Consider the following 25,425-nt stretch of genomic DNA (forward strand, 5'->3'; position numbering starts at 1 on the left):
CAGAGGGCTACAGAAGGAGTGGAGTTCTAGAATACTGGTTCTAGGTGCCCAAGACTGGCCCTCTTGGGGCGCCTGGGTGGCTCGGTTGGTTAGGCGACTGCCTTCAGCTCAGGTCATGATCCTGGAGTCCCGGGATCGAGTCCCACATCGGGCTCCCCGCTCGGTGGGGAGTCTGCTTCTCCCTCTGACCCTCCCCCCTCTCATGCTCTCTCTCTCTCTCTCTCATTCTCTCTCTCAAATAAATAAATAAAATCTTTAAAAAAAAAAAAAAAAGACTGGCCCTCTGGGCTTTGAGAAGCAGCCGGCTTAGCTGGGGATGAATTATGAGGAGGGGAAGCCTTAGTCAACCTTGTATGTCCCTGACCCTCTTCCTTCCTCATCCTCTGAGTTAGGACAGCTTCTGGGCCCCTAGACTGCCCTACTTGTACAAGCCCCAGGATTTTTGCCTATGTTTCCTTCTCCTTCCTGCTCACTGCTAACAGCCCCCAAGGCTTAACTTAGGTCTTTTCAAGCAGCCTTCTTTGACAGAATTTCCATCCTGGGTCCCTTCCTTGCAGTGCCTGGTGCTTACCTCACTGTAGCACGTACCACACCACATCGCATCGGCTGATTTATATATCAGTGATCCCCTCTGAGCTGTGGGTACCTCCAAAGAGTAGGAGCTGTAGCTGGTTCACCTCTATATCCTCAACTCCATACACTGGGACTGGCATATGGAAGGGCCCAACTGAATAAATGAATGGGGGAGGGAGGGAGCGAACGAAGATATACTCAGGGTCAGATACCAAAAGGTTAAGGGGACTTGGGTGGTAATGGGGGCCCTGGCTCTCCCTCCTGGGAACCAGATAACTGGTTAGAGGACCCTCAGCCTTGCCCAAGACTATGTCAGGACTCTAGAGCTGTGATTTGGTCCCACACCCATTAATATTTACCTTGGTTTGTAATTTTATTCATTTCTTTGTACAATTATTTGAATAGCATCCATGTCCCTATTAGATTGAGCTCTTTGTAGCAGCGGCTGTCTCTATTTTTGCTCATCACAAACTCCTAGTGCCCGGCACAACACCTAGCGCATAGTAGATATCCAGCAAATATTTTTTTTTTTTAAGTTGTTTCATACTAGTTTATTTAGGGGTTCCATTTTCACTCCTCAATAGATTTTGTGTATTTCTCATATGCTTCTTCACTCATTAATTCATCCAGTTCTGAAGGATCACTGAGTGCTATCTTGATCAGCCAACCATCTTCATAACAAGATTTGTTGACAAGTCCTGGATTTTCTGCAAGAGCTTCATTAATTTCAGTTACTTCTCCTGATAGAGGAGAATAGACTTCACTAGCAGCTTTCACACTTTCCAAAGCACCAAACTCATCTTGTTTGTTCAGTTTTGTCCCAACTTCAGGCAGACTATAGTAAACATCTCCCAGAGCTTCCTGTGCAAAATTGCTGATTCCCACTGTTCCAATACCATTTTCTGTTGTTATCCATTCATGTTTGTCTGTGAATTTACGCACGGAGAGCAGAGCGGAGCCGGTGCGCAGTGTCCGGACGGCGCCCGCCCTCAGCCCCCAGGGCCGCGTCAGGCACCGTGCGGCGGGCGCCGAGGCGACGCGCAGACTGCAGGCCGCAGCCCGCACGCTCCGCACCGCTCGCAGCGCCACGTTCACAGACGTGCGGGGGTCGCGGTACCTCCAGCAGATATTTGAAGAATGAATGAATATTGGAGAGAGGGAGCCCTCCACCCCAAGCCAGACCCGGGATCAGTGTGCTAAGGGAAGAAACGCAGAAACCACGCTCCCTTCACAACTTGCATCCTCTATCCCTTAATGAGTTTCTGTACCGTCACTGCCTTCAAACCACCCAGGCCCCAGCAGCCCTATCCCAGGAAGTGGGCCAGGCCCTGGGCTAAGCCTGCAGCAAAATGTTCAGGACCCCGTGAGGAGAAAGGGGTTAGCGGATTTCCCCAAGTGCCTTGGTTTATTCCATTCCTGCTTTGTATGCATCAAGCACTATTCAGCATTTTCCTATCTTTTCCTATGTTTTATTTAAATTTCTAATTTTAACTTTTAAACTACTAATAAAAACATTAGCTGATATTTTTTAGTACGTCCTATGATGTTGGCACACCCTTTACATTCATTCACTGACTGTAACCGTCTCGGGAAGTTGAAGTGATTACTATTCCTTTTTACAGACGAGGGCACCGAGGCACGGAGAAGCCGACCTGCCCAAGGTCACAGACCAGGAAGCTGGGCTTTGACTCTAAGTCTGCAGCCCTTCGCACTCACGACCCCCCAGTCACCCCAGCTTTCCAGGTTCCAATTCACGGTCTGGCCACGCAGGCTTAAATCGAAGGGCTGCTGTGCAGGTCCCTCTCCCTGGGGCCACCCTGGAGGAGGGGGATACTGTCAAGGGCGGAGTACAGCCTAGAGCACCTTCCTTTCCCTACCTGTCCGTGCTCTCTGAGCTTAGGCACAGCGAGAGGCATGAAATGGGTCATTTGGGGCTGCAACTGCCCCTCTGAGGCAGATGGGATAAGGGAGGTTTGCCATAGCTGCCCCTCCCCCAGCCTCAATACCTCCCCCCACCCCCCACCCCCCCTGGCTTCCCTCTTCAAGCACTAACTTGGAAGATCTAATTTTCTGCCCCCAGGAGTGTGTAATTAAGACTGGGCAGAGTAAGACCTCACTACCTCTCATTCCTTATCTGCTGCCAGAAAAGCCAGACAGACCCCTCCTGAGTACCCTCATTCTTTCTCTGCACTAACCACTCCCCACCCCTCCTTGCACTCCTGCTCAGAGGTCCTGAGGACTCATCCCAAGACCCCCCCCCCGCCCCCCCCCGCGAGACACAGGCTGGCTGGGTTAGGCCCCCAGGTAGGAATGCACCAAAGCAGGTGCCTTCAAGAAGGGGGTGGCTTTAGCGCTTCTGGTCTTTGCGTCCCTTCCCCCACCCCTTCTCGGTCATGGAAGCTCTAGCCTGTGTAGGTTGGATGGTTGGGGCGGGAAGGTCTGCAATGAGGACGTGTGAATCTGTGAACCTGAATAAAGGCGGTGACTTGGGGACCTGCTGTGGGTATGGCTTGGGTAAGTGCAGCGTGGCCCTGTCTGCTGTTTCAGGGGTTAAGTGAAAGGAGAGAGGTGTGCACGCAGGGGAGTACAAACCTGAACACACTTGGAGGGAAGTGTGTGCGGTGGGCTGCACAGGGCACGTCCAACAGAATACCTCACCTACCCCGCGTTTCTGGATTCAAGACCTCCCTCGAAATCTTCCGTGGGCGCACACACCAAGGGTCGCCTCTGTGCCGCTCCTGGCCCCCACTCCTCCCCCGGCGCTCAACGTCCACCCTTCCCGCCCTCCTCGCGGACCCAGTAGGGGGCGATACCTTACCTCTGCGGGCGGAGCCCCCATCCCAGACTCCCGCTAAGACTGTTAAGGTGACGGGTAGGGCGCTGAGGGGGGCAGTCCACGGGCCACCGGCCCTCTCTCACCTCGGAGCCTCAGGAGCAGGAAGTGGACACTTGAGCAGGCGCTGGGAGCGCCCCTCCTCTTTATCTGAACCCTCAGCCCGGGAATGCGGCGCGGGGTGTGCAGGACGCCACTCAGCCCCGCGTCCCCTCCCCTGGCCGCCCGCGACACCTCGCGTCGTTGACAGCTCCGGCGCCTGGGCCCAAGGCGACCTCGGACCCCCGCCACTCCCCCCGCCTCAGCAGTCCCCAGCCGGGGCTGGAGGGCTCGGCGTTGGAGCTCGGTGCCCACATCCCTCCCGAACTCTCCCCCGCCCCCACCGGGGACGCCGCGGGCCGAGCCAGGCGGGGCGCCCCTCCCCCGGGCCAGACGCTGCAGCGCGGCGCTCGGCTCCGTGGGGGGAATACTAAGGAGCGGGCGCGGCGGGAGCAGCCGGAGCAGCCGAGCGCGGGAGCGCGCAGCCGCAGGGCAGGGGAGCGGGCCGGCAGTCCGCCCCGCGCGCCGTCCGCTCCTCTGCCCCAGCTCCCGGCTCGCAGGCCGCCGCCCAGCTGCCCGGACGCTGCACGACGCCGCAGCCTCAGCGCTCCGCCGCCTCGCAGGCCTGCTCCTCTGCGCCTGAAGTAGCTGCCCCGCGCCTCCGGGACTGCGGCTGCCCAACCCCGCGCTACCTGCCCCACCGAGAACTCTGCCCTGCCAGACGTCCGGGAGATGTGTGGGGCCGCGAGGCGTGAACCCCGAGATCTACGAGGCTTTGCCCACGCCCCTCCTCCTCCCGGGTCTGGTCGAGACCCTCTAATTTAGCGTATGCGGGTACCTTGGAAACATGTTCCACGCCCAGAAAATGTTTACTGCCTGGAGGGTCCCTCCTGACACTGGGAAAAAGGACTGCATTTGCACCCCCCCCCAAAATCTGGTCTCTTTCTGTATCCAAGGGGCCTCTGAGCGCCCCCAATTTCTCCTTTGACATTTCCAGAAGCTGTTTTCTTAATCCTCTTCCTGGTTCTTGTTATTTATCCTCTGAACCTTTCAAGTGTGCAGGCAGTCTCTGGGTGGGAATCCCAGCCCCAGGCCTCACTTACTGGCTCAGCGACTTTGGGCAAGTTACTTAACCTCTCCCTTTCCTCCTCTGTAAAAAAGAGATAAAAATACTTCCGTCCCTGGCTGGTTGTTGTGAGATTAAATAAGATCCATGTATAAATGGAGCATTTTCGCCCAGTGCCTGGAGCACAGTAAGCGCCCCGGAAAGAGTAGCTGCACTTCTGGGCTGATGTTTGCTGAAAGGAGCTAGCCTCTGTATATGAACACCAGTGTAGGCTCTTGCCCTCTGTGTCCCAAGGTCACTTGGCCGCTACACCTTCAGCTCCCTCAGAGACAATGGGTGTGACAGGACTCACAAACACCAGCCAACTGGGAAGTGTCTGTCCTGACCCCAGGAACACCTGGGCCTTAGCAGGAAGGCACTCCAGGGCAGTTTGCTCTCCTGTTACTGCCCACTTCCCAGAGGTTCGAGGCAATAAGGCTGCAGCACAAGATGCAGTAAGTTAGATGCAGTAAGTTTGGTCTCCAACAAAAGACTCCAGGGAATTCTGAGGACGGCTGGTCCTGAGTGACTGTGAATCTGAGGGCATGAGGGAATCCCACCTCAGGAGGTGCAAAGAGAAGGGGCAAGAGAATCATCTTATTGCCTTTATTCCGCTGATGGCCCAGCTCGCCCCACTGCAGGGCACAGGGCCAAGCTTTTACACACTCACCCATGCTCTCTGTGCAGGCCAGTGCGTGCACAGACACACACACGCGCGCGCACACACACACACGAACACACTCACATACACATCCAAACTCTGGCTCTGAGAGTCAGTCTCTGGGGGGCAAGGGGCTACTCCTCAGCCTGCCCCTGCCTGCCCTTTTATGACAGCACCAAGGGTGGGGGTGGGGCAGGGCCCTCAGCCCCCAGAACAAGTCCCTGTGCAAACTGGAGGTGCCAGCTGGCTTCAGGATGGGGTGTCACATTTCCCCATTCCCGGAGTCCCCTCCTCCAATTCCTGAGGGAGGGGCTACTCTGCCTACCTGGGGGGGGCCAGACCCCTGCCAGGGCTGGGCCCTATAGAACCCAGGCTTATCCTCCACCTGACCCTGCCAGGACCTCCAGCACTGAAGAACAGCGAAGTCTGAGGTGGTGGGGATCCCCCACTGGAGAGCAGGAAGGCCTGGGCCCTGAGGGGCTTGGGGAGGGGTCATCACCCACTCTCCTAATCCATCTTCAATATGAAGAGGTTTGGGGCACACTTCCTGGGGAGGGAGCACAGGCCTGGAGGAGAAGTCCCAGTTTGGGCCTTCCCCAAACTTCCATCTTCTGGGCCACAGCCTAAGGCCAGGCATCCAAAAGTCCAAAAGTCCAGCCGGCTGGTCAGAGTCCCTGCACAGTCCTTGGGGGGTACCCACCCAGTGGGAGTCAGGTGTCAGACCTGCACAGGCAGTGTCTGATTCATCTGTAGCCGCATGTCCTGGATACTGCTAAGGATCTTCTTCTGATGGCCAGCCAAGGTGACCCCGATCCGGAGCAGGTCTCTGCAGATGGACCAAGGGCAGGGTCAGTCCCTCTCCTCCTGCCCACCACTCTGGGCCCTGCTCGGGGCCCCCTGCCCTGCCCATCCAAATCGGAGGCACACTCACTCTGCAGTCATCTGAGCCACCAGGTCAAAGGTTGCAAACCCCGCGCTGACAAAGCTCTCCTTGTACCGCCCCATCTTGATGGCATCTAGCCAGTCACCAACTGTCGTGAAGGTTGTGTAATCTGGGACTGTGCGGTCCAGGAGGGGCTGTGACATGCTGTGGGGAGAAGAGAAAGACTTGGTGAATCCTAATGGCAAGGGAAGCAGGGGTAGGGCTGCTGGCCCAAGAGCAGAGTGGGAACATGGGGCGCCTGGATGGCTCAGTCGGTTAAGCGTCCGACTCTTGATTTTGGCTCAGGTCATGATCCCTGGGTAGTGGGGTTGAGCCTGTGTCAGGCTCTGCGATCAGCAGGGAGTCCACTTGGGATTCTCTCTCTCCTTCTCCCTCTTCCCCTCCCCCCTGCTTATGTGCCCCCCACCCTCAATAAATAAATAAATCTTCAGAAGCAGAGTGGGAACAGAGGCAGAGATACTGACCCAGACTGGGCAGTGGCGATGACCTTGAGGCTGGCAGCATTGCGGATGAGCTTGTCCAGGGTGTTGACAATCTGGGAGAATTTGGGCCTGAGGTTCCGGTCCCGCACCCAGCAGTCCAGCATGAGCTGGTGCAGTGCGGTAGGGCAGTCCATGGGTGGGGGCAGCCGGTAATCCTGCTCTACGGCATTGATGACCTGAAGAGAGAACAGGGAAACCTGGAGTGAGCCACCACTTCACTCCCCAGCTGACTCCCACCCACCTGGCCACTCTGGCTGGCCCCACTCACATCCTGGTTGCTCATGTCCCAGTAGGGTCGCTCTCCATAGCTCATGACCTCCCACATGACGATTCCATAGCTCCAGACATCACTAGCAGAGGTGAACTTCCGATAGGCTATGGCCTCTGGGGCAGTCCAGCGGATGGGGATCTTCCCGCCCTGGTGGGGGGGGCACACGCCCTTCACCCTATGACTCGGGGCTGGTCCCCAGCCCCAAGCCCCTGCCTGGTTGGCCCCGCCCCCGGTCTCCCTCCCAGCTGCTTCCTGTACCAGGGAGCTGGTGTAGGTAGGATCAGAGGGATCATCCTCCAGGAAGCGGGAGAGGCCGAAGTCTGAGACTTTGCAGACCAGGTTGCTGTTGACAAGAATGTTGCGGGCAGCCAGGTCTCGGTGCACGTAGTTCATCTCGGATAGGTATTTCATGCCAGCAGCAATGCCCCGCAACATGCCCACCAGCTGGATGACCGTGAACTGTCCGTCGTTGAGCTGGAGGCAACAAGCAGGCTCAGGTGGGCCCATCACCTCCCTACTGGCCCAGGGCCCGCCCAGGACCTTCAGGGCCGCCCCCCTGTGCCTCCACCTACCCTCTCTAAGGCCCTGGAGACCATGCCTCACCTATCCCTGTGACTATGTGCAGAGTGCACTGAAAGTAAGCGGCCCACTGTGTGGCGGGTATCTGTATACAACATCCCAATGAACCCCGGTGAGGATCCAAATAGCTCTCACCGCTCTCATTTTATAACTACGGCAGCTCAGACCCAGAGATGTTACATAAAGCCAGAGGTCACACAGGCAGAGTCAGGATGGGAACTTGGGTCTTTCTGGCTCTGAGGACCTGGCTGTTTCCCTGCACCAGGCCACCTCAGTGAATATTTGTAGACTTGAAGAGGGTAGGGTGTGTCTGACCTTGTGGGAGGGGGTGGTGTGCCCAACACAGCTCTCTGGGGTAGCGCAGGGAGAGGGGCTGGGGGCTGGCTCTTACCCGGAGGAAGGAGTCCAGGGCACAGTTCTCCATGAACTCGGTGAGAATCATGACTGGCCGACTTTTAGTGACCACACCCTCTAGTCGGATTATGTTGGGGTGGTCAAACTGACCCATGATGGAGGCCTCACTGAGGAAGTCCCGCCGCTGCCTCTCTGTGTAGCCCACCTTCAGCGTCTTGATGGCCACGAACACCTCTCTGCGGCCTGGCTGTTTCAGCCGACCCCGGCACACCTCCCCAAATTCTCCTGCAGGGCAGAGGGCACAAGTAGGAAGGGGCTTCTGGGATTGGCCCTTGTATCCAGTGCATGCTGGCCCCTCCCTGGGGTAACCCCCCCGCCCCCCGCCCCCCCCACCTCTCCTACCCACTGTGCACTAGGGGACTCACCAGCTCCAATCACCTCCTCAATCTTGACACAGGATACATCAATTTCCTTGGCAAACTCTCGCACAGCCTCATTAGGGTCCTCATACGTAAAAGGGTCAATATAAACCTTCATTCCAGGAGCAACTAGAGGAAAAAAAGGCGGGCATGAGAGGGGCCAGTGAGGGAACTCCTCAGGCTGCGCCCTCAGGCCCAGCGTACTGGCCCCCCCCCCCAATCCCTGATGGGAGCACATTTCACACCCTCCCTCCCAAGTCTTTCCTCCCGGCTGGAGTCCCAACCCGCCCCTTCTCCACCCCCTCACCGTTCCCTCCATGAGAACTGGTGACCATAAAGGCTAGACACCGAGGATTCTTCTTCTTCTTCCTCCCTCGTCTCTCATCATGTCGAAACATCTCTCGGATTCATCCCTCCCCTCATTCCCACTGCCCCTGACCTTATCCAGGCCTTCAACACTCAGACGACTGCAATAGTCTCCCAGCTGGGCTCTCTGCCTCTGGACTTTTCCCACCAATCTATCCTGCATACCTGTCTCCCTAAAACAATACTCACATTGTGTTACTCCCCAGCTTGAGAGCCTTTCGGATTACCTATGGTGGAGTCAAGTCCCAACTCCTCTGCCTGCCTTTCACGACCCTCCGAGGACTGGCCACAACTACCCAGCCTCGCTCCCCAGCAGCTGTCAAACCAGTCTTCTCACTGCCCCCACAGTCGGGCACTCTCCCCACCCCACCCACTACCTTCCAGAGGCTCCTCTAGCCAGGAATGCTCTCCCCCACCTCCCTAGACCCTGTTCAACCCGCCTGGCTCGGCTCAGCCCAAGGCCACCTCCTCCAGGAAGGCTTCCTCTTTTCTGAACGCTTACTGCCCTTTGTAACAGGAACACCCAGCTTAACGCTAAACTGTCCTCTCCTTTTTTCCTGTGTGTACATATCTTGTCTTTCTCCTAGGATTAGCTGCCTTTGGGGAAAGGGGTCACTTCTCATGCATCTCTGGGGCTAGCGGGAGGGCGGCAGGGGCTCAGGAAGCGGCACTTGAGTGGAAGCAGGAGGGGCTATCCGGGGTAGGAGTACGAGGGATGAAATCCCAGGCAGGGGAAAAGGGTATCTCCAAGCCCTGCAGGGACCAAGGGAACTTTGCTGGGAGGCGGCAGGAGCAGGAAGAAAAGACAAACTCACCGTACTGCTGCAGCTTCTCGGTGTACTCGGAGTCAGAGCCGCGCCGCTGCCTCCTGGAGGGGGCAGGATGGAGGTGTGGCCTGAGACAAGGCCCACAGCTCCCTCTGTTCAGGGGGCCCTCGGGCTCCCAGGAGGGGGAGGGTGCACAGGGACGGCCTGGTGCCTGGCCCCACAGGTAGTGGTAACAGCAGCTACTGGGTCTCTGGGCAAGGGGTTCAGTGGACTCGGTCCCCGAGGGGATGTGCCAGGAGACAGGCAGGGGATGGGATGAGGTCAGGGGTGTGGACTACAGAGGGCCTGGCCAGTGAGGAGAGTCTGGGCCTACCAAGGGCCTCTGTGGCATGTGGGCTCGAAGGTGCTCCAGGGAAGCTCGCGCCAGCCCGTGGGAGCAAGCCGGGCCTGGGAGTACCTGAGACAGACGACAGCGATGACCACGACAGCCACCACGAAGACAAGCCCAGCCGTGGCAGAACCCACGATGAGGGGAAGCTGCTCCTGGAGCTGCTGGGCACCGGAGCCTGGAGACCGGGAGGGGACTGCGTAAGTGGAGGGATGGAAAGTGAGGAGGGATGGAGGTGAGCGGGAACAGGGGCAGTGGGGTACGTACCTCTCTCGCTTGTGGTCTCAAACTCAGCCGGACGGCTGTACTGCCCATAGCCAGCTACGGTGCGGGCACGGACCTGGACCACATAGCGGGCATCAGGCCGCAACCCGCCCAGCTGCACCGAGTTCTTCTGGCTGGTCACCGTGGAGGCAATGCCCTCACTCTGCAACACCGGGAGAAATGAGGCGCCTCAGTGGCCCTAAGGCCCATCGCCCCTGCCGCCCCCCAGGGCCCACCCGTGGCTGCCTCAGTACCCAAGAGGTACTTGCTCCCAGGGGCCCCTGACGCTATCTGGGGGTCATCTTCTCACCCCAAGGCCTCTGCCTGCCCCTCAAGGCTCTGACCTTCTCAAAGTACTTCATCTCGTAGTCCAGGATGACTCCATTGGGCCGCTCTGGGGGTGCCCAGGACAGGGTCAGGCTGCTGCCTGAGCTGCTGTGCAGATGTAGTGTAGGCACTTCGGACGGGGCTAAGAGAAGATGGGTGCAGGGGCTCACAATGGGCTCCTCGGGCCCTGGCGTCCTTCCCAAGGACCCGGTTCCCAGGGGACCCCTGGTGGTCCACTGGCAGGCCCTGGGCAACCTCAGCTCCGTGTGGGAGAAAATGACCTAGGCCCTACCCTCCCATGCCCCCTCCTCCTCACCAGCCTGGTTGGTGGTGATATTCACAGCCGCGTAGCGCGGGGGCAGCGGACTCTTGCCCGAGACACCGTTGACGGCCTGCACCTCAAAGGTGTAGCGTGTATGGGCCAGCAGATGGCTGATGTGGACCCGGCGCTCTGTCAGGCCCAGCTGCCGAGGCACAAACTCCACATTGTCATCACAGCGCGAGCAGGCCGGGATGCCCCCGGCCCCAGGGCCCCCGTGGCACTTCTTGCAGATGACGTTGTATAGGAGGTCGTCCCGGCCACCCAGGTCCCGGGGCTCACTCCACTCGAGGATCAGTGAGGTCTCATTCACATTGGAGATCACACCCCGGGGGGGAGATGGCACCGCTGTAGGGAAGGTGGAGGGAGAGGGCAGTAAGCTAGGGCCCCAGCACCACCCTTCCACCCAGAGTTCCTGCCTACCGCAAGCAGCTTCCTACTGCCTTGCTCTTGTCTCCGTGTTAATAAGCAGAATAGCTTTCCTACACTTCTCCACTGGGAAGACTCTAGTTAGCCTTCAAGGCTCAACTTGAGATGTCACCACCTCTTGGAAGCCTTCCTTGATTCTCCTCCTTCCTATCCTCTGCACCCCCATGGCACAATTCCTGGGCATCCTGCCAGCCCGGCACTTAGCACATTATATGGTCATTACCTGTTTTCATATCTGTTTCTCCCACCAGGTGGCAAGCTCCTTTAGGACAGTGACTGGATCTTATAGTCCCCCACATCACTGGCACCTGGCACAATGCCTGGCACCAAAGGCCAGAGCAGGGAGGAAGCAGGGCACTGGGCTGCCCCAAGGATGTGAGGCCCCCTCTATGGTTGGGGTTGGGCCAGGAGAACAGCAGTTCTACACAGTGGGAGGAGTGAGGGGCTAGAGGTCCAATGGCTCCGGATGCCTGGCTAGGAGCTGGTGGGCGCTTCCTCAGTGTTGGTGGAAAGGCTGAGGCGGCTGACCTAGATTCTGGCTCAGGGCCAGTCACTTCTCAGCTGTGCCATGTTGCGCACAACATTGCACCTCCCCAAGCCTCAGTTTCTCTACCTGGAAAGCGGCCATTCATAGCAACCGTCTCGGGCCCTCGGGCAGGGCCACGAGTTCACTTACTGGTACAGGCACTGTCTGCAGAGTCCGAATCCGCACGGTAGAAGTTACTGTAGCAGGTGCAGATGCTGGCGGCTGCCGAGGCAGTGCGGCTGTGGGACGGGCAGGGGAGGCAGGGCCCCTCTCCCTGCTTCGCCTTGTAACTCCCAGGGGGACAGGCTGCGTGGGAGAAGAAAATGGGCGTGCTCATCAGATCGGTGAGAATCTGGCCCTCCCCCAGCCCTGGTCTTGGCCCCTCCACCTCCTAGACTGTGGGGGCTATGCTGGGATTGCCTAACTCCAGTGCAGCTACAAAAGGCCCTTTTGCCCTGTGGAAATCCCACGTCAGCGGATTCCTCCCCGCCCCGGCCCCCCACCCCTACCCCAGGGCCTCACGGGCGAAGACGTCAGCCCCATCACCTGGGCAGCCTGGGCTTGTTGAGGCACGGAAGGGAGAGAGAAGGAATAGGTGGGGTGGGGAAGAGACCACTGGCAGGTTGGCGGCACCCTCTACTCTGCCAGGATGCTCCCGCCCCCTCCCTGAAAGTGGAGGAAAATCACTGGAGGACCCTCACGGCCACCCCGGAACAGGCAGAGGCGGCGCCTTGCTCCCAGGACCAGTTTCTCTCCCCACCCACCAGGAGCAGGGCAGCGGCTCCTTCCTGCCCTTGGGCAGGGGTGGGGGCTGAAAGAGGGCTGAGAAAAGGAGAAAAAGACAGCAGGCAGGAAGGCTGGGGTCACCAGGAGTTCAGAGGCCTCAAAGCATCCACAAGGGGCACCCCAGGCCCCAAAGCGAGCCCAGAGCTGGGTGCCTGAACATCCCTTCTCCTCAGTTTCCTCTCTTGTCATCTACACTGGGGCCCCTGGTCCTGGGCTGTGGGGTTCTGCCTGTCTATGAGAGCGAGAGAATTTATTATTCAAACTGGAATACTTTGAGAGCAAAAGGGACCGCTAGTAATAATCATGTGATAATGAGCATAAGCCAGGACTGCCCCAGACATGTGAAAGCATATGGTCACTCTATCCATATATGACTGCCCCTGGGGAGGTCATCCAGAGTGTGGAATGCCCAGAGTTGGGGTTATGCTTTTCTCTGGGATTTAATCTCCCTCTCACTAAGGTGATATTCCACCCAAGCTCTTTTGAGCCAGTGGGGGAGGGGGCAGAGGCCAGGCCAGGCTGGTTGCTATGGGAACCAGCATGCATTTCCTGCCAGGGACCTGCAGAGTGTTAGCCCCTCTTCAGGCTGTCAGGCTCATCACCCCCACCCCCTTTCTCCACTTAGGAAGAGGAAGTCTGGGGCAGGTTCCTGTAGAGAAGTGGAGAGGGGCCGGGCAAGGCACTATTCACCTTGCCATGCCAACACCCAACACGGGGCCTCCCAGCCAGGTGGGGCAGCCAGTCCCCCTCACACCTCGTGCTGTGCTAAGAGCCAGCCCCCACCCCTCAGAGTTACAGGCTGCAAGTGCCAGGGCAGAAGGGATAGAAGGCAAGGCCCTTAGCATCTTGCCCTGCACGGTAGAGCACTGGACAAGGCTGTAGCCCCAACTCCCACATTCCCAGCTACGACACTTTGACTGTAGCTGTTCTCGGAGACTCCGTTTCCTTACTGGCAAACTGAGGCTCGAATGAGAACCCTTCGTGAATGGGTTTTAGAGCCGGAAGTCTAGTACACCGTAAGGTCTTAGGAGTCTCGGCAAGCCACCACGGATAAGCCTCCTAACCTCCTCCTGTATGAAATAAGGACAAGAGAATCCCTGTCCCCCACGCATCCCCTGGCTCCCAAGAGAGTCACGGCTGACGCTTCGGTGGTGATGGTGTTGCCACGTGCCAGGCACTTTTCCAAGAGCTTCACGTGCATTGACTCACTTAAGCCCACTACAAGTCCATAGAGGAAGCCCCAGGATTGTCCCCATCTTGCGCACGAGGAAACCGAGGTTCCAAGAGTTAAGTAACGTGCCCAAGGTCCCACCAGTGCTAAGTGACAGAGTTAGGACTCAGACTTCAGAGACTGGGCCCCCAACCGCTGTGCTGTAAACACTGCTTCTCAAGGAGCAAATGAGACTTCAAGGTAAAAGGGCCAAGCGTGAGTGCCCACAGCCCCTGTCCCCACAGCTCGGAGGCCCAGTGAGTACTTCCAGGGTGGGGTGTCCACTTGGGGCCGAACAAAGCAGGCATCTCTGCCGGCTTCCCACCTCTCTGCCCAGGGGCCTCCTTACCAAGGATTCTCCATGTTTCTCTTCCAGTCTCTTTAGTTTCTTTTTTATCTCTTATGATGCTGGTGCGTCTCCTCAACGCCCCTCCTCTCCCTCCTTGCAGCACATTCTGTGCACTCGAGACCCCTCTTCCCTTTCCTCCCTCTGCCTCAGACCCGACGCCAGAACTCCCGGACTGGCAGGTAGGAGCCCTCCCCACCCCCAGCCCCAGGCCAGTCCCCACTCACGGCGGCACTGGGACTCCTTGGCAGCTGGCTCATGGCCGGTGGCACAGGTGCAGGCTCCCACGGGCACCATCCACTCCCCATCGCCATTGCAGTAGAGCTTGAGTGGTACGGACACCTCCACGGCATTAGCGATGCAGGTGCCAGGGGCAATGACCAGAGAGGTGGGCTCGGCCCCAGTGAGGGTCTCGGGGAAAAGGGCGAAGCCTGCGGTGGTGGAGGCACACTTCTTGTAGAAGGCCCGCACAGAGATGAGCGACATGCAGGCACCCTGGTCCTGGAAGGCCAAGTAGAAACCGGCCTTGGAGAGCGGCCCAAAGCTTCGCACCTTGGTATTGACACGGCCAGCATCAAGCCGCGAGAAGCTCTCATCGGGCGCGATGGTGTCCACCTTCACATAGGGGTTCTCCATCCAGAAAGGGGAGGAGGCCGAGGCCACATCGCTGTCAGCCTCGTAGTAGAAGAGGTTGAAGGTCTCTTTGCAGGAGCCAGGGATGTTGGGGATGCTGTTGCAGTCACGCACGGTAAACTTGAGCTCCACGTAGACGCGCTGCACCTCTCGCCGCCAGATGAAGCCCGTGCGAAGCCAGTTGTTCTGGCTTGACTCCTGCACGTTACACACCTGGTACGTGCGGATGGGGTTCATGGCCTCATCATAGCCACTCACCTCTTCCCACTGTGCATGGGCCAAGTGAAAAAGACAGAGTGAGCGCCAACACGTGCCAGGTGCTTGCCACATGCCCAGATCCACGTTTACTTCACAGAGATGCTTCTGTGGTGTACTGGCTGAGCATGCAGACTACATGGGTTCAAATCCCAGTCCTTGCTGTGTGACTATGGGTCAAGCCACTCAACCTCCCTGTACCACCGTTTCCCCATCTGTAACATGGCGAGAATAAAGCCATATAAGGAATAAATGAGTTCAAGTGAATAAAAAACTTAGAGCATTTGATAAGTATTATGGGACTATTAGCTATAATATTTGTTATCTTTGTGCCTCAGTTTCACTGTCTATAAATGGGGCTGATTGGATAAAAATGACACGGTAGGGAATCAAATCAGTTTAATATATATAATAGGCCCAGGGAGTCTGGGTGGCTCAGTCGTTAAGTGTCTGCCTTCGGCTCGGGTCATGATCCCGGGGTCCTGGGATCGGGTCCCACACTGGGCTCCCTGCTCTGCAGGAAGCCTGCTTCCCCCTCTCCCACTCCCCCTGCTTGTGTACCTGCTCTCGCTATCTCTGTCTCTGTCAAATAAGTAAATAAAATCTTTAACAACAACAACAAAAATACATATATATATATATATATACACAATGGGCCTGTAACAATGTCCCATACAGAGCACGCATTCAATGAACACTGGCTGTCACTATCACATTTAACCTTCACTGTAACCCCATGAGAAGGTACATCTGTTGTCTTGTCCCCACTCTACAGAAGAGGAAGCCAAGACTCTCAAAGGCAGAGACTTGCCCAAGGTCACACAGTCAGGTCTGGTAATGAGGGCCTGGAGCGCCATCCCACCCCAGTGTTTCAGAGCTCAGTGGAGTTGTGAAGGCCATCTAGGGAGGTTAATTAGAATATTTCAGAAACGTCAGAACTACAGGAATTTAACTGTTTAGAAATGGAAGCCCAGAAAAGTAAACTGCCTTGCTAAAAGTCACATAGCAAGTTAGAGATCTGGAGCCAAGGTTTCCTGGTCCCCAAGACAGTGCCCTACCCAGGGACCCAGGAAGGAGAAAGATGGTTGGAGAAGATAGGCAAAGAGCTCTCAGGCAGGAGAGGGATGGTGACAGGCTGAAGGCAGGCTGAGGGGCAGGCAGAGGGAGAGGGGGACAAAAACGCTGTGTGTGGGGGAGGAGGACACAGACAGGCTGAAGGCTGAAAGGGTGGGAAATACCCAGAGGCAAAGAAGGAAGGTGACAGGTGCAGGGGATGGGAATGACACAGGAGGTGAAACTGATAGGCAGGGGGCAGAGGCAGCCCTTCTGAGGCCCTGGTGAGGCGAGGGGAATGGACGCTGGTGGAGGAAGTGGCCTACTTGACAACCAGCCCTCAGGGGAGATGGTGGGAAAGGCTTACCCCACTTTCTGGATGAGATGTCCATGCCAACTCCGATGTCACCCATTTTGTGTCCATGAGGGTTTCTGGGGAGCAAGAGAAGAACAAAGGTCAGAGGCCATGCTCAGGATGGGGAGAAAGAGGTCGTCCAAGAAAGGCCAGGACACCAGAGAATGATTCCCACCAGGCCCCACCCCAACCCACCCCATCCCACCCCAACCCCCCCCCCCAAGTCCTCGAAGCTCTCAGCCACCCTGCCCTGGAGAAGAGCCTGCAGCCATCCCCGGAAACGTTATAGCCCCAAAGACATGAGCCGTCAGGTCGGCCAGTCGGAGGTGCGTGTGTGCTACTGACACCAGCCGGGGTTACGGAGGCAAAAGCCAGGCCCAGTTCACACACCTACAGGCTCGGCTAATCTCCACACAAGGGGGTGCCAGGCCCTTTATCCTGGAACAAAGGACCGTGTCCTTCAGACCCTGCTGCCCAGGCCTCCCCTGACCCCATCCCCAACACAAAGGCCCGGCACCACACATGCCCAGGGGAATGGGAGGGCAGCTACAGGGCGGAGCCTGCTCCCACCCAGCCTCCCACTCAAACACCTCTGGGGGATGGGGCACAAATACTCTTTGAGGCTGGGCTGAGGGCCACCATGACAACCTAGTTCAGTTCTTTCCACAGTCCTTGGATAAAGGTGCTGTTGGTGTACCCCTTTTACAGGTGAGAAAACTGAGGCCCAGATAAAGTAAACATATGGCCTAAGGTAAAACTGCTAGGACTTGGGGTGAAGGGCTGAAAGGTAGCGGACTCCATAACTAACCCCTCAACCAGAGCACTCTGACTACAGTGTGAAGGGAAGAAGAGAGAAAGCCTAGAAAGCTCCTGTATATCCGGTAAGTCCCAATCCAGCTGTCACCTCCTCCAGGAAGCCTCCCCTGAACCAACAAATTAGGGTTAGATTCCTTCCTCTGTGCATCCAGGGCCAGGGGCTTTGTCACAGCAGCACCAATCCTGTTCGAAGCTTCAGTTTCTTATCTGTTTCCCCTTGCTCAGCCACAGGAGGGGCCCGTTAACGTTTCTGACATAAACTCACTCCCCTAGGAATCAGGTTCTGGGTTCTGACTGAACAATTCTACTCTCTGGGAGGAGAGAGATGCCAACTCCTTTCCTAGATCCTGGGAGACAGGGCAGCCAGCAATTCTCCCCTCTGCCCTGAGCTGGAAGAGGGCAGGCTGGGGCTGCCCAGGAGGAGAAAGACCCAAACCCCACACGTTCCAGGCTTATGGCCTTCACTGGTTTCCTGCAGTCTGGGTCTGAGCTGAGGATGGTGGGTGACGCAGCTGTGGCCCCAGACCCTCATGTAAGGCAAAGGGGGAGTGAAGCTCCCTCTTCTTCTATCAGAGGTGGCTGGTCCCTGGAGGACCTGGCTGCAGGGAGAGCCATCCCAGCCTCATCGGTCACTGGCCCGACAGGCCTCTCTGGCAGACAGACAGACAGACACAGACATTTGGCAGGGGGCTAGAGGAGGCAAGGAGAGATGGGCAGAAGCAGGGGCCCAGAGACAGGCAGGGAGAGAGGTGGTGGAGCAGGGGCCTCGCCGAGGCGGATGGTGGGTGGCTCCGAGCTGGAAGGACGTGCAGAGCCGGCTGGCTAGGACCAGCCAGTGGGGTGGCCAACTGAGGACTACAGAAGACGGTGAGCTGCAGAGACAAGGAGGCCCGAGGAGACAGAGACAGAGAGGGAGGTTTCCAAGTAGCCTCTTCCCCAGCCAGCAGCCCAGAGTATTCCTGTCCCTGGAGCTGGTTGAGCCCAGCGCACCCCCTCCCCCCCAAGCCAGCCAGCCAGCCAGCCAGCCAGCCAGTCCGCCTGCTTGTCTGCCCGCTGCCCACCACCCGCCCGCCCCGAGCAGGCAGGGGCTCCCACCGCTCCCTCGAGCTGCCTCCCTCCTCCCTCTCCCTCACTTCCTTCTGCTCAGCCTGTGCCAAACCCATCTGGAACTGTTTAAACCCAAATATTCAGCCCCCTCCCCCCTCCAGCCAGATTCCTCCACAGTTTAAAACAAGCCCTGTGCTGGCTCTGAGAGAGGACTGAGGGGAGGGAGGGGACGGTGGGGACCGGGGGGGGGGGGGGGGGGCAGGGGTGGAGGGAGGCTCTTCATTTCTGTTTAATTTCTGGGGAGCGGGAGAGGGAGGGGGCGGGGATCGGCCCTTGGCCATCGCTCAGCCTTGGCCATCGCTCAATCTCGGCACATTTTTCCCATTAATGAGGAGAGGACTTGGATTTCGAGTCATGTGTGCCGGAGGAAGGGCTCCGGTCACCCTGGTGGGGAGGGGGCTTGCTCTCTGGGGGAGGGGAGGGGCCTGCTCCCTTCAGCAAGAGGGAGACCCTGAGGTGCCTGTGTCCCAGCCTCAGGAAGGGCATGGAGGGGGTCCCAGCATCCATCCGTCTGTGGCATTGGGAGGGACAGACCCAACCCGACAGAGCCCACCTTTCCTCGGCTACGTGTGTGCCGCACGCGCGTGCGCGTACTCAAGCTGGGGTGAAGAACATGAGGTACAGGGGTAAGGACAAAAGAGGACTGAGTGAGCAGTTTCCAAGCTCCCCAGCTGCCAACCGCACCCCCATCCTCCTCTGCCCCCCATGTGGCTGCTGGAGGGAGACCAGAAGGCAGACAGCCACTCTCTGCTACAGGGCTCTGTCAGGCCGGAAACCCCCCCCCCGGCCCCTCTCAAGTGAGCAGGGAAGTGGACAGCAGGCCTGGGGGCTTTCTGGAACTGGGGCTTCAACACTCAGAAGTGAACCAGCACCCCTTTCAGGTTTCCAAGGGGCCACAGAGAATGGCCACGCGGCAGCAGCTGCGTGGCTCTTGCCTGTGCACAAATACACACCCGCACAAGCATTCCCCGTTCCCAGGGGCTAGGCTCATTCTCTGCCACTGGGGCCAAAGAATGACAAGTCAACACATATGGTGGACAAAAACACACAAAGCCACAGCCGCCCGCAAACACACACACACACACACACACACACACACACACACACACGGCTTCATACACAGCCATGGTCTGTCTTTTTCAGACACACAGATGCATATAGTACAAACAGATTAGTCTCCCTTAGACATTCACATACAGTGAAGCTTTCCTACACACGGAGTTGGTTTGCCTTAGGCAAACACTCGCTCTTACAGTCTTCATACGTGCAGATTTCCAGAGACATCGGCGTACATGGAGGGCACGCACACCGAACAGTACATTCTCCTTACACACCCAACTGCACACGATTGCCAGTCCCATGTCACAGTCTTGAGTGTAGTCAAGTGCAAACCCAAACACCAGTTTCTCCATACAGACTCGACGACGTGCTCTTACGCAGTCACGCACAGCAGGCATCAGCTGCACATACTGACGCGCGTGTGCACTCAAACGTGCCACAGGAGCACGCGGTGTTAATGCCCACATCCATGGTTTGGATAAAGCCTCAGAGGTGCATCCTCCACGCACATGCAATGCACGCGCGTGCGCGCGCGCGCGCGCGCACACACACACACACACACACACACACACATTGCAAGCATGTTCTTTCTATGAGCTGAGTCTTCAGGTGGGGTGGAGGAAGGCCTAGGAGAAGGCAGTGTCTGCTAAGAAAGCAGAGCGACTGAGCCAGTCTTGGCCAGAGGTGCAGGGAAGAAGCAAGGTCTGCCCCCAGACCTGCTTCCCGTGGAGAAGGCAGTGTCTGCTAAGAAAGCAGAGCGACTGGGCCAGTCTTGGCCAGAGGTGCAGGGAAGGAGCAAGGTGTGCCCCCAGACCTGCTTCCCGTGGCCCTGGCCAAGGCAGGAGTGGTCACTGGTCATGAGACTGGGGATGGGGCAAGGACCTGAAGATGATTCTGGGTGTGGCTGGGTGTGGCCTCCCCAGGTACTTCCCGGCCAGCACAATGGCACTGTCCCCAGCACTGAGCCCTTGGAGAGGGGTGGCATCATGAAGAGACTTAGCCCCAGGAGCTTTGGGCAACACTTCCACACATACATTGGGCACCCAGCCTGTGTCTGAGGGCCTCACTGGGCAGCCCTGGTGCAGCTGGGAGCCAGCCACCAACCCTGGTGAAGGGCCAAGTACACACAACTTTATGGAACTGCCAGACCCCACAGCACCCCAGGTCCCAAGTCACAGAGAGGACGCACATCTGTGTCAGTGAGACCCAGGGAATCAAAAAACCCCAGAGACAAAAGCAAGAAGCCCAAGCTCCAGATGAGGGACTTTAAGGCGGTGGGGAAGGTCATGCTCCCGGGCTAGGCCAGTGGAGTGTGCAGGGGCAGGTGGACCGAGTGGCAGAATCTGGACAAGAAGGCGCATAGCCCTGCCTGCAAAGAGAGGGAGAAAAACCCCATGCCAGCCCTGAGTTGGTCTCCCTCCTCCTTGATGGGGTCCCCACCTCGGCCAACCAACCCAAGGGATCTGTCCCATCTTCTTCCATCTTGCCCCTACCCTGTGTGTCAGTGGGTGTACATGTGTGTACCAAGCTGCACATTCAGGGTGGTCAGCCCGAGGAGGAAGGGGGCCTGGGGGGGGGGGTTGCTATGGGACCTAGAAGAGCCTAACTCACCCCCCCCCCCAGCTACCTCTCCCTTTCTCCACCCATGGCCCCCTGGCCCTCCATTCTGGGATGGAGGGGAGGGGAGCATCTCAAAACAGAGAACACATTTTGTTTTCCATTCCTCCCTTCAGATCGTGGGGATTTATAATTAAATAAACCTGAGAGGGAGAAGGGAGGAGACAGCACAGAGCAAGGAGCCCAGATGCCTCAGTGTTCATCCATGCCCCCACCCTAGTCCTGGCCTTGCCAGCCAGCCAGGACGGATGGACAGCTAGCCCTTCAGTGAGGCCTCTGAGCCCTTCCCTGGGATCCCAGTCACAGTGGCTCTGGCCAGGGGTCTGGGGGCAGAAGGCAATAGGAGATCTGGGGCCAGGGCAGCCCTTGGGGCAGGGGGCCTCTCCCACCCCATCAGGTGCCCAGCTGTACCCAGTCTCCCTCCCCCCCCACCTCCCCAGCTGCCCAATCCCGACAAACCAGTTTGACTCAGCACAACAGGCAGGGCTACAATTTTCAAACTATGCAGGCCTGGTGATTCAGCCTCTTCATGCTGTTTAATTAGTGTAAGGCCGGGTGGCGGAGGCCTTGCCCACGGCAGCTTGGGCTTTAGCTCCCCGCCGCTGAGGCCACAGAGCGGGAGGTAGCAGCAGCTCTGGCTAAAGGGAAGGCAGTGAGGAGCAAACTGGTTCCCCCAAATACCTGCCACCATCCTTCGGTGGCAGCTCTGAGGTGCCAGCTCGTGACAAACAGGGATGGGGTGGGGGCGCCAGAGGCAACTCTAGGAGTGAGCCAGCCCCGAAATCCCAGGCCTGGCGTCCACTCTCAGCGAACACCTCCTCAGGGCCACGGCTGTTGCCTCAGAGGGCGAGAGGGACTCACACACCAGGGGCACTGCGGCCGTCCCCACCTCTTGCACCTGGCAACCGGTTCTCTTTCCTCACAAGGGTAGGCTCTCTGCAGACCTCCCCCTCCCATCTAAGGGGTAAGGCCCCTACGGCCCAGACTTCCTTCCTCATCCCACGCTTGTTCCTGGTCTGCTCACCTTCCGGTTCGTGGTCCTGAAGGGGAGAAGGATCTTGGCTCGGGGGCCTGGGAGACACTACTCGAAAGGAGAGTCTGCAAGGAGGTGGCCCCGTTTCCTTAGGACTGAGGGTAAATCTGAGGGCAAAATCTGTGTGTGTTTGCAGGGAGAGGTAAGCAGTCAGAGGGCAAGGTGAGAGGAGTTTCCTCAACCAAGGAGGACGAGCAAGGACCCTGGCTCCACCCTCATAGGAAAACTGATGAGGTCCTTGGATGCAGTCTTGGTGGACCCCAAGTATGTAGGGAGGTAGAGCAACCAGGTGCTAGACAGCACCTAACCAGGGGATCCATAACCGAAACAGTACACACAACTCAGGACTCTGGGCCTAGATATAATGGCCCCCCGATGCAGAGAGCCAAAAGGCTCCCCTAGGCCCAGGGCAAACCAAATCCTGGCAAAGCCAAATGGAAGGTTGGAGCAAGGAGCCTGGATCCCCTGCCTGTAAAGCTTGGGAGTGGGGAGGGTCCCAGCTAGCCCTGCCAGGTGGTCATAGCCCAGGACCACCAAGTCCTCCCACCTCACCCTTCAAGCTCCAGACAGGGCTGGGGGATGGGCAGGACACAGACAGCTGCCCCTGACCTCGCTCTCATCCCATCCCATCCCATCCCAGAGCTGAAGGGAGATGGAAGTGGGGAGACAACTTTCTCTTCAGACCAACCTTCTCCCTTCACCCCCCGCTTCCTCTAACCTCCCTCCAGCAGGTAAGGCACACACCAGTTTCACTTCTGTCCCTCCTCAGAGAGCAGACCCTAGAATAATAATAATAGCAGTTAATCCCTAAATAATAATGGCTGTGTGCTAAACACCCCACACACATTAAGGACACAATCTTCCCTACAACTCTAAGACAGTGGGTACTATCGCTAATCCATCTCACAACGAGGGAGAACTGAGTGGGTAGGCGTATTTCTGTGTGGGGGTCTGCGCCCCAAAGCATCTCTCTTTTTCTTTTCATTGTCCTGCACACAAACTGAAAACCCTAAGATTTGAGGTATGGCAAAAGTAAAGGATCTGGTAAAAGCCACACATGGAAGGCACTGCTACTTCCTTGGGGCACCCCACACTGGCCTGGCCTGCCAGCCACCACCTGCCCAGTCGGGGAGTAGCCCCAGACACAGCTGGGGCGGGGGGAAGGAGGGACAAGTTGGGGCCCTGCTGCCCTCTCTTTCTTGTGCTGCTACTGCTCATGGGTCCTCTGTCTCCTGGTCAGCCCCTCAGTGTTCTGGCCTGGAGGCCTGGAGGCCTGGAGGCCAGCTCCCAGCTATGGCCTGCCACTGAGGGTCCAGCAGATCATGAGGGGTGAAGAGGAGGAAGAAAGGGAGGAAGGAGTGAGCCTCTTCGGGTAGCCCTTGCTCACCTGACCCAAACCACACCCCCTCCACCCCACTGGCAGCACCAGCACCCACCACACCTGACAAGGGCCCCGCGCCTAGCACACACACAGCCCCATAAGCGCCTGTGCCTCTGTTGCCCCTCTTGGGCTAAGACACAGAGACACAGACCTGGGAACCTCAACAGGCTCCCTGGCTCACACCCTTGAGGCAATCAACAACAAAGCCCCACACTGGTTTCTCACGCCTGAGATCCTATCACACACATGTGGGCGCGACCTCAGTGTGTCTGCTTGGATTTGCATGTGTCCACCCGTGTGAATCGGTCTGTCAGGGCTGGTGGGCTCAGAGATAAAAGGGGGTGGGGGTTCATAGGAACATTTTTTCCATAGAGAAAATTGGAAAGCACCAGAAGATGCCTTTCTTTCAGAACTGTGCTCTTTCTTCCTTCCAACCTTTAAGTTTGCCAGTTGTGAACATACAAACAAACCAAGTTACACAGAATTCATATTTTTGTTTCTGTACGAAGAAAGTGACTAGGTTGGCTGTGAAAGACGCCGAAAATAAGTACTGTCTATATTCCAATTTCCCCCAAATTTCTGTGGTGTCCTGCCCTCCACATTAAGGAAGGTTTTTTTTTTCTCTCATTTAATGGCTTCAAATTTTTTGGAAACTCTGTGTGTGTGCGTCTATTGTTTGTAACCAGTGTCAGCGCCTCTGTCTCCCGCAGGCTCGTGTCAAGTGGCCACATGTGTGTGAGCTCTCCCACCAGAGCCAACAGCATCCTGTTCACCCAAGTACAGTGGCTTGCAAGTTGGAGCCCCCCCCCCCCCCCCAGCACTGTCTGGGTAGGTTTCACACAACCTATTGAGAAACTCGGCCTTTCCCCACCGGCAAATGGGGCAAAACCCTGAACTTCGGGGCTCAACGGAGACCCGAGCACTCGGATGTCCTGCTAGAAGGCGGAGGAGAGCCGCAGAGCAGCGCGCACTGCCCGTGCACGCAGCACTTCGTGGGTAACTGGCGCTCCATAAACCATAAACAATAACAGGCCCCCGCCTCTCCACCCCCGCAGCCATCCCCTGACAAAGCGGGGTGCACGTACTCACACCTCTCACAGTCAACTCCAACGGCTTCCTAACCAACGCCGCCCCCCCAACCTGGGAGTCCCGCTTCGCCCCCACCCGCCACGGCCCCGCGGCAGTCTCAGAGGCCCCCGCTTCGCCCGGTGGGTCGCCCACACTCCCTCGCCTCCCCGGGCCGCTGAGGGCCCCGCTCCTCTGCGGTGAGTGCGGGGTTCTCCCCCAAGAGCTCACAGCGCTGCCGTGACTTTCGGGGACGCTCAACCCGAGTCCAGCTGCTCGAGAGCCACGATCCGCGTACCGCCGGCCTCGGAGCCAGCTGAAGCCTGCGAGGCGGCTCCGGGGGCGTCCTCCCCACCCCGTCCTCCGGCCCCCGGAGCGGCGGCGCGGGTGACGGAGCCTCCTCCGACGTGCGCCCAGCGGGCATCTGACCCACCCCGCGGGTCCCCCTCCGGCCTACGCTCGGGCGACCCCGGGCACCGTAAGCCTTGGACGCGCCCACCGACGCCGCTCACCTTCCAGCGCCCGACAGCCGGTGGACAGCAGCAGCGGCAGCAGCAGCAGCGGAGGAAGCAGCGGCAGGAGCCCCGGCGGCGGCGGCGGCGGCGGTGGCGGCGGCGGCGGGCGGGCTCGGGCCATGGCCGGGGCGGGCTCCGGGAGCCGAGCCGGGCCGCGCCGGGCCGCGCCGGCGGGGCTGCAGGCACCCGGGGAAGGATCCGCTCCTCGGGCTCCGAGGAACGCTCGCGTACGGTCCCAGGAGATCCGGGCAAGGAAAGGGTGCGATCCAGGCGGGCGGCTCCGGGACCGAGGCGGCGGCCCGAGCCTGGCGATGCTGGGGGATGCAGGCAGGTCGGACCCGCGGGAATCTGGACGGACCGGTCCAGGGAGATCCCGGGCGCTGGAGAGCTCGGAGCCGAGACCTCCGGGAGGCGGGCGGGAGCGGGAGGGCGCAAGTGGTGGTAGTTCGGGGGCACAGTTATCTGGCGGTCTGCCGCGGGCCCGACTCGGATCCGGGGCTCCGGGTGCGCGCGCCGTCCGGGGTCCGAGCAGGGATCTTGCTGCGCCGC

The 25,425-nt window shown here is 58.3% G+C and overlaps 2 protein-coding genes across 3 annotated transcripts; both read right to left on the bottom strand.

The window, feature by feature from the left end:
- Positions 1 to 1,136: 1,136 nt before the first annotated feature.
- LOC112819659 (glycine cleavage system H protein, mitochondrial-like) lies at positions 1,137 to 2,968 on the bottom strand. The gene is made up of 2 exons (XM_025866593.2): positions 2,955 to 2,968; positions 1,137 to 1,690 (listed from the first exon to the last, which is right to left on the bottom strand). The coding sequence occupies exons 1-2, from the start codon at positions 2,966 to 2,968 to the stop codon at positions 1,144 to 1,146; spliced, it is 561 nt and encodes a 186-aa protein (XP_025722378.1). The 3' UTR covers positions 1,137 to 1,143.
- Positions 2,969 to 5,153: 2,185 nt separating this feature from the next.
- Positions 5,154 to 25,425, bottom strand: EPHB3 (EPH receptor B3). Of its 2 annotated transcripts, XM_025869344.2 has the most exons (16): positions 24,874 to 25,003; positions 16,296 to 16,360; positions 14,215 to 14,887; positions 11,796 to 11,951; positions 10,688 to 11,038; positions 10,389 to 10,513; positions 10,048 to 10,207; positions 9,850 to 9,958; positions 9,441 to 9,493; positions 8,266 to 8,388; positions 7,878 to 8,125; positions 7,166 to 7,381; positions 6,905 to 7,054; positions 6,619 to 6,812; positions 6,143 to 6,298; positions 5,154 to 6,037 (listed from the first exon to the last, which is right to left on the bottom strand). In XM_025869344.2, the coding sequence occupies exons 1-16, from the start codon at positions 24,995 to 24,997 to the stop codon at positions 5,929 to 5,931; spliced, it is 3,012 nt and encodes a 1,003-aa protein (XP_025725129.1). In that variant the 5' UTR covers positions 24,998 to 25,003; the 3' UTR covers positions 5,154 to 5,928. The 2 variants fall into 2 exon arrangements, with proteins under 2 accessions (XP_025725129.1, XP_073752243.1); XM_073896142.1 differs by having other exon boundaries at positions 6,905 to 7,381; positions 24,874 to 25,425.

This window comes from Callorhinus ursinus, unplaced genomic scaffold, assembly GCF_003265705.2.
Source record: "Callorhinus ursinus isolate GAN/ISIS: 27379988/994484 unplaced genomic scaffold, GSC_fseal_2.0 scaffold1, whole genome shotgun sequence".
NCBI classification, from domain to species: domain Eukaryota; kingdom Metazoa; phylum Chordata; class Mammalia; order Carnivora; family Otariidae; genus Callorhinus; species Callorhinus ursinus.

Excerpts from the sequence above, each read along its gene's own strand:
- EPHB3 (XM_073896142.1), bottom strand. The coding sequence starts at position 24,997 with ATGGCCCGAGCCCGCCCGCCGCCGCCGCCACCGCCGCCGCCGCCGCCG. Across the intron at positions 9,959-10,047 it reads TGAGACCACAAGCGAGAGAG|GCTCCGGTGCCCAGCAGCTC; the intron begins GTACGTACCCCA and ends CCCGGTCTCCAG. Across the intron at positions 6,813-6,904 it reads GGGACATGAGCAACCAGGAT|GTCATCAATGCCGTAGAGCA; the intron begins GTGAGTGGGGCC and ends TTCTCTCTTCAG.